Raw genomic sequence first — 7,185 nt, forward strand, 5'->3', positions numbered from 1 at the left:
GTGCTGAGAAGATGAGCCATGTGGTATTTGCTATATGTAAGAGAAAAAAGATTCAATGTCACATTAAGTACTCAGAAAATCTCTCTTTCCTTTCCCAGCAACATGTTCTTCCATTCCATGAAAAGCCTGTTCTGTCAAATGAGCCTTTTAACATGGTCAGAAAATCGCTGTGTTTGAACTAAGTATGGTTTGAACTGCCAATAGATCTCTCTTCACTCTCCTTAATATTCAATTTCTTCTTCTTCATCACGGTATGGTTCTTTCTGGTCATCAGAGCCAAAGAGATGCCAGAGATCTGCACTGCAATGAACAGTCAGCATCTAGGGAAACACTTTGGAGTTTCTGTATTAAATAAAAGTAGAAAAAAAAAATCAATTTGCCACTGCAGCTAGCTGACTGTGAAGGAGCAGCTGCAAACTGCTGAGTCTCATCAGGTTGTAGTCTTGATTAACATTGGGCAGATCCCCCCTGCTGCGAGAATAAATACCCTCCTTTTGTCAAGGCTCCCATGTAAGAAACAATAGGTTATTTCAGTGAAGCAAAAGAACATAAATGCTAATCGAATCATTCCTCCAAAAGAACAGAAGTAGCGCCCAGAATGTCAACATTTTAATTTTGGAAGGCAGACCTTGCCTGTGGTTGGTTAATTTTCTGTGTATTTCTTCATTTACTTTGAAAGCTGCTCCCTAACTTGGCCATCACTGTATGGAACTCAGGTTTGCAGCCCTGCAGTGCGTGTGCTTCCTGCCTTTCCCAGCCAGGCCCTACAAAGTGCGGGGAGTATCCGAACAAGTGAAATCTGCCTTAATGCCACTCAGGAGAGGTCAGAACCTTGCCCTGTGTGACTGCCAAACTATGTGATCGCATTAGTTCTTGGTAGAGGAAATGGAAAATACTTTCCAACTGGAACTGACACCAGGAAACGGCTCTTTAAAATGTTTTTTATACATTGAGATAATTACCCGTAGAAATAAATCCGTATCTCTTTACAGATGATGAAAGTGGCTTTAGGTGTTTTAACAAATTTAAGCGTGTACAAACAAAACAGAAAGGATAGACATTTTTCCCCTTACTGCTTCTTTATTTGCTGTACTAATAAGGGATTTCAGTACACAGTTGAGCAGCATATATTTCAAAGCAAGCACGTAGCAACCTCCAGTGTGATGCTCAGCCATCCTCTGGCTTCATGCGGTCACTGTTGTTGATCAACACATCGTAAAAATATCTCTGGGCTTTCAGCTGTGCCACGTGTCTGGTCAGATCCTGGTGACTTCATTCCTGTGGGGTGTCCCTTTGCCCGCAAAAGGAACAGCAGCAGAGCCAGGGGAGTTCAGCTCATTGCTTCTATTGTACTCATGAAGTCCTTAGAGATCCTGTGCTAGTGGTTGATTAGGACTCTGTAGCTCTCTGCAAACAATAAGCATGGAAAATAGTTTTCTTACAGAATTTCCTAGTTCTTCACTGAGGCAGCAAAGCTGCTGTTTATACATGCACCCTTTTTTAGTAGCCATGATGCACTTCTCCACTGGAGGAATCTGTCTCTTGAGTTTCTGCACAGCACATATAGTGTCCCATCAGTAATTCTGGGGTATTTGTCATCAGTTACAAAATTAGTGGAGATTATGGATGTGATTGTGGTGGAGGCATAGAAGTTTGGTGGTTGTGGTAGGGTTCCATAGGCTTTCCTCTCTGTCAGGATCACTGAATTTCCCTAGTTGTTGGTAGGTGCTGAAGTGGAGAACACAACAACTGCCAGCAGTGTGATTAGCCAGTACGAGTGGAGGTGTGAAGCTGAGTGTGATAATGCTAGTTTTGTGACCCACGTTCACCAGGGCATGTTGTGGTTGGGTGGGCAGGAGTTTCCTAATGCCTGGATGTACCCAGCCTGGATGAGGGAAGGCTGGAGCATTTATTGCCACTCTAGAACACACTTTCTTCTCATCTTTCATGCACCACCCATGGTGTTGGTCTACATGTCTTGACCAAAGCGGCTGCATGGGCAAGCTTAGATCCATTCATTACTTTTGATTGTCCACCTCCACATGTCATTGATCTCTTCTCCTGTGACTATAAGCTGGGGGGTTTTCAGCCAGCTCAGCAATGGGTAGTGGTTTTCTGTGCCCTCAATCTTGTAGCTGGAGCAAGCAGTCTTCATCTAAGCTCCCACCTAGTCATCAGACAACCTCTCACTACAGCCTTTATAGCATCCTGCACACAGTTTCTAGTGGTCCTGAGACCATGACCTCATCAGAGAAAATTTGAATTAAGCCTTTGTGATATTATGTCATTTTATGTGGTTGTTTTTTTTTTTTTTGATGTCATTTTATGTGTTGTTTTTTTTTTTTTGTCAGAAACAATGTTAAAATTCAGGTGACCTATTCACTTGAGGTGAGGAGCTGCAAGCTGACCAGAATTTGTTGGAGTTTGCTGAGCAGAAGTAAGGGAGCACCTTTTGTGGTGATGTGGCCAAGGTGGTTCAGTTGTGGAAAAGAACAGATGCTTCTGACCATGCTGTTCATCACACTGGGCGTGTGTGAACTCCCTTTGAAGTCACCCATTGTGTTTTTTTCCTTGCCTATATGTCATAGGTCAACTTAACTTCTGCTGCTTTATTTACAGATCCTATTTTAGTTCCCTTTTGGGGGTAAGAAGAACTATGTTGCTGAGCTGGCTGAACCAGCATTTAAATCCCGTGTGTGTGTAGCACTGTGTGACATGTGCCACTTCTCTCTTGAAGCCCAACATCGGGCGATTAGGCATTCCCCACGGGCCTTCTGGGGAGAAGGTGGCGGTGGTGACCGTGGACGACTGTGACACAGCGGTGGCCGTGCGCTTCGGGACCCTCATCGGCAACTACACCTGCGCGGCACAGGGGACGCAGACCGGCTCGAAGAAGTAAGGATCCCTGCACTGCCATTTTCCACTCATTCGCCTCTTCCACCTGGAGTTGACCACTAGGCAAATTAAGTCTGAAAAGCAGACACGATTTAACAAGAAGAAATTACAAGATATAGTTTGGTAGATGGAATTTGTTGGAGGCTACAGCAAGTGTCAAACCGGTGGGCAGAATGCACAGTTTTCTCTAGATACAGACATGTGCCCAAATTGCTTGTACGACACACCAAAAAAGAGATCTGGAGGTCAGTGTGGATAGCCCCCAAAAGCACCTACTCAGTATGAAAATGTAGAGGGAAGGGCAAAAGAAATGTTAGATTACTAATGAAGGGGATGACTTGAAGAGCTTATGACTTCCATCATTTGAGTTAAAAGTCCTGTCTTAAACAGAGCCAGACCTAGAGGAGATACAGAAAAAGCCACTGAAAATCATTAGGTATGAAAAGAACTCATCTGTGAGGAAAGACCAAAAAGTATCAGTACTTTTGAGTTTAAAGAGGAGATGTACAGCAATATAGTAGGAGTATGAGGTAAGGAGTGATAGCAGAGAGACACATGCTGCTCTAAAATCCCAAGAGAAGGGACTCACCACAAAAAATCAGGGTTAATTCTAACTGACCAGATAATATACTTTCCACACAGTGTGGATTCTTTCAGTGCAACCTGCAGCCACTAGTTTTTATTAAGACTAAGATCTTCAGAGGATTTTGAAAGGGTTGGCATAGTATAATATAATTGTCATTATATCACATTTTAAATCATATGCTGAGGAGCATAACCCAGCCCCTGGGTGACTGGAGTCAAAAACAAGTGTCCTGCAACAGCACATTTTTCCATAATTTTCGATTTGTTCTTCGTACTGGCTACTGTTAGGGGTTGGTCACTGGATTCTGCATGTCTGTGAGAGCACCTAAGTTAAAAGTTACAGTGCTTCTGCAAGGTCCTTCGATGACAAATCTGGAAGTGCTGATGTAGCAGAGGGAAGAGCATGGCAACACGGGTGAACTAAACAGCTCAAACGGGCTTTGGGAAGCAGTAAGATAAAGAACAAAACAATCTACATGCAAAAAATGATGAGCGTTTCTTTGTTTCTTCAGATCTTTGGACCTAACTGGCCCTCTCCTTCTTGGTGGTGTCCCAAACTTGCCTGAAGATTTCCCGGTGCACAACAGGCAGTTTATTGGCTGCATGAGGAACCTCTCTATCGACAGCAAGCCCATTGACATGGCCAGTTTCATCGCCAATAATGGCACTCTGCCAGGTATGGGCCACTGCCACCTCAGAAGACAGCATGAGAAGCTCTCTGCCATAGTGTGTGTGTGACAGGGCTGAGCACACACACAAGAGGCATTTAATCCTCAGTGAATTTTTCCTCTTTTTTTTTTTTTTTTTAATATACCTTTTAAATGTTGCTTTGGGTTGAAAGGCAGTGGGATTATTTCATGAAAAAGAAAGGTTTTAATATCTTATTCAGAAATTATGTTTGTTCTGTAAATCAGATTCTGGAGTCCTCCAAATCTGAAACCTGCCTTGTGAAGCAGCCTGTTGGAGGTTCTGATTTGATGAGGACAGGCTGAGAGAGTTGGGGTTGTTCAGGCTGGAGAAGAGAAGGCTCTTGGGAGACCTCATAGCAGCCTTCCAGTGACTAAAGGAGCACCTACAGTAAAGATAGGGAGGGACTTTTACAGGGGCATGTAGTGATAGGACAAGGGGTAATGGTTTTAAACTGGAAGAGGGTAGATTTAGATTGATGTAAGGAAGAAATGTTGTTCTCATCATCATAAAAGTGACTCTTACATGCCAGAATGGCAAGTCCTCTCCACACCGCTGAAGGTCTGTGTAAGAGCTAAATTGCAGTTCTGAGGTATGTTGCATTGATCATGGTTTAAGAAGGGAGTATGCTTCAAAATGCTATTTTGTCTTTGAGCCCATTTTTAGCAGTTATGTCTCTCATGTTATTTAAACACAAGTTTTTATCTTATGGAAATATATATCAGGAGGCCATGAAGTGTTTTCTGTAGGATGGTTATTTTTTTTTCCACATTTGGAAACTTTTCCATATATTTTAAAACAATGACACGTAGTAGTGTTATTCCCCAGCAGAGCACTGCGCGTTGGTCAGCGTCTCGGTTAGATGACAGTAAATGCCAGCAGTGTCACTAAGCCACAGCACCAGTCCATCTGCCTGTCTCCAGCAGTGGGTGGTGAGGGAAGAATATAAAAGCAGGACAATCATGCAGTGGCATTTCCCAAAACTTTTCTCTTAGCCCCCAGAGATTTACAGCTCAGTGTCTGTATTTAATAGCCTTTGATAAATTTGTCTTTATGAATTTGACACTTGTTGAGCTCACCTAAACTTTTGCCATCCACATTTTGCTTCACTGACTTCAAGGATATTTAAAAAAAACAAACAAACCCAAACCTGTAATGGTCATGTCTTCTGTTTACGTAAAAACTCAGATGCCATCGTTCAGAGCCTTTTTCTTGTTCAAACCACGCAGAGGAACTGTTGTCTTAAATTTCAGGCTGCGCTGCACAGAGGAACTACTGCGAAACCAACTGGTGCCAGAACGGGGGCACGTGTGTCAACAAGTGGAACACGTACACCTGCGAGTGCCCCGCGCGCTACGGCGGCAAGAACTGCGAGCAAGGTAGGGCCCAGAGGCCTGGCCAGGCCCAGAGCCCTCACCGCGCACGGGCCGCCCCCCGGCACCAGCCGCCGTGGTGGCTGTGCCAAACCCTGGGGCTTCAGGGACAGCGGGCAGAAGTTGGCAGTCAAGAGTCACCCGTTACTTATTTGAAATCATTTTGGAGATTGCCTGTACAGTAAATATGATAGCTGACATACTGCCATGAATAGCAGCTGCTTTCGTTGATTTACTTATGCTAGCAAAGTAGTTCCACAGAACTTGGCGGTTTTTGGTGATTTGTTTATAGTGAAAGTGCCTGGTCCTGAGCCCTTTTAAATCAGTGGAATGCATCCTGCTGACTTTATTGGGCTTTGACTCAAATCAGGGATGAATGTGCAGTTTTAATCACCGCTGTCTTGGCAAGAAGGCACTCTCTGCTGAGTACCAGCACTTTCACTTTTATTGGGTCTTTCTTTGATTTAACACAATGTGTGTATGTGTTAAAACCTCATTAATAAAGGGTGAGGAAGGAGCAGCAGGTGTGTTTTATAAGTCGTGAAGAACTTGCAGTTAGTCTCTTCCCAAGGAATCGAGGAGTTGTCTGAGGGGTCCCATGGGCTTGCTGCAGTAGCAGGCTGCCCGCTGTAAGTTGGCACCTCCACATCTAGTGGAGGATTACTCATCTAGAGGCTTCCTGGAGACTTCCAGGAAAGAAAACCTGCTTAAACTAGTCAGGGCTTTCCTAGAAACAGGCCGTATTCTGTTCTCTGATGCACATGTGGTAAGTCTCTGTTTCTCTTATTTACACATGACACTTAGCCCACAGTAGTTTGCAGTGTGGTCAAGGATTTTGTTCTCCTGATGTATCTACCCCAAACAACACATTCTTGATTACTCTCGGCCGGGCATGGACTCTAGAATAGTAGGTCTCCAGGCTTAGGTGCATATTCCACAGGGATTTGCACATCACTTTAGAGCAGTATGCCTTAGCCTGGGCTAGATCTAGGTGGTGGCAAGTGCTCTCCCCATGCCTGAGAAGCAGCAGCTTAGGAGGAGAGGACACATAGTTAAGTTTCTGGCTTACAAATAAGGGTCTGCAGAGTGAGGGCCAGAGGAAAGGAACGGTGGAGGCCTTTTTCAATGTTCTACTTCACACAGAGCCCAGAGCTGTTATTACTGCCCCGGGTGAGGTATCTGCTTTCTATAGCAGTTCCTCAAATATTTTGAGCTCCCCCGGTTTCTTTGGAGATCTCATTTTCCCATGTGTCTCCTGTCAAGAATCTTTGTCACTGAAGTTCTTGTGTTTTCTTCATGATAGGGTGGTCTCTGTAGTACAAGCCCACGCTGATGTCTCCTGAGTGCCAAGGCCCAACTCTGGTGTGACCTGTACTGGGGTAAATGGGGAGCAGTGCTATCACGTGCAAAGACTATCCTTCTGTTTATCTTAGTTCTGAAATGGAATTTCAGAATTCAATCAAATGTGTGTTTTATTCACCATTTTCTTATCCCAAACTCAAGTCCAAAACATGAAGTTTGGGATTTAGAACATCACCTCTGAACTACTGTGTAGCCATCACTGGAAACGCTTTTTAAGTTCAGGTAGTGCAGATGATGACAATGATGGTGTCACTATCTCCTCTGCCTCCAGTGCTGTGCATTC

The 7,185-nt window shown here is 44.1% G+C and overlaps 1 protein-coding gene across 1 annotated transcript in view; it reads left to right on the forward strand.

Moving 5' to 3' along the window:
- Positions 1-2,737: 2,737 nt before the first annotated feature.
- LOC103776689 (cadherin EGF LAG seven-pass G-type receptor 1-like) overlaps positions 2,738-7,185 on the forward strand; it is a gene marked incomplete at both ends in the record, with an annotated part of 44,424 nt that continues 39,976 nt past the window's right edge. Inside the window, 3 exon segments of the mRNA XM_008944211.1 lie at positions 2,738-2,895; positions 3,993-4,156; positions 5,421-5,546. Coding sequence (XP_008942459.1) covers positions 2,738-2,895; positions 3,993-4,156; positions 5,421-5,546 — 448 coding nt within the window.

The sequence above is a fragment of the Merops nubicus genome, unplaced genomic scaffold, assembly GCF_000691845.1.
Source record: "Merops nubicus isolate BGI_N331 unplaced genomic scaffold, ASM69184v1 scaffold3527, whole genome shotgun sequence".
NCBI classification, from domain to species: Eukaryota; Metazoa; Chordata; class Aves; order Coraciiformes; family Meropidae; genus Merops; species Merops nubicus.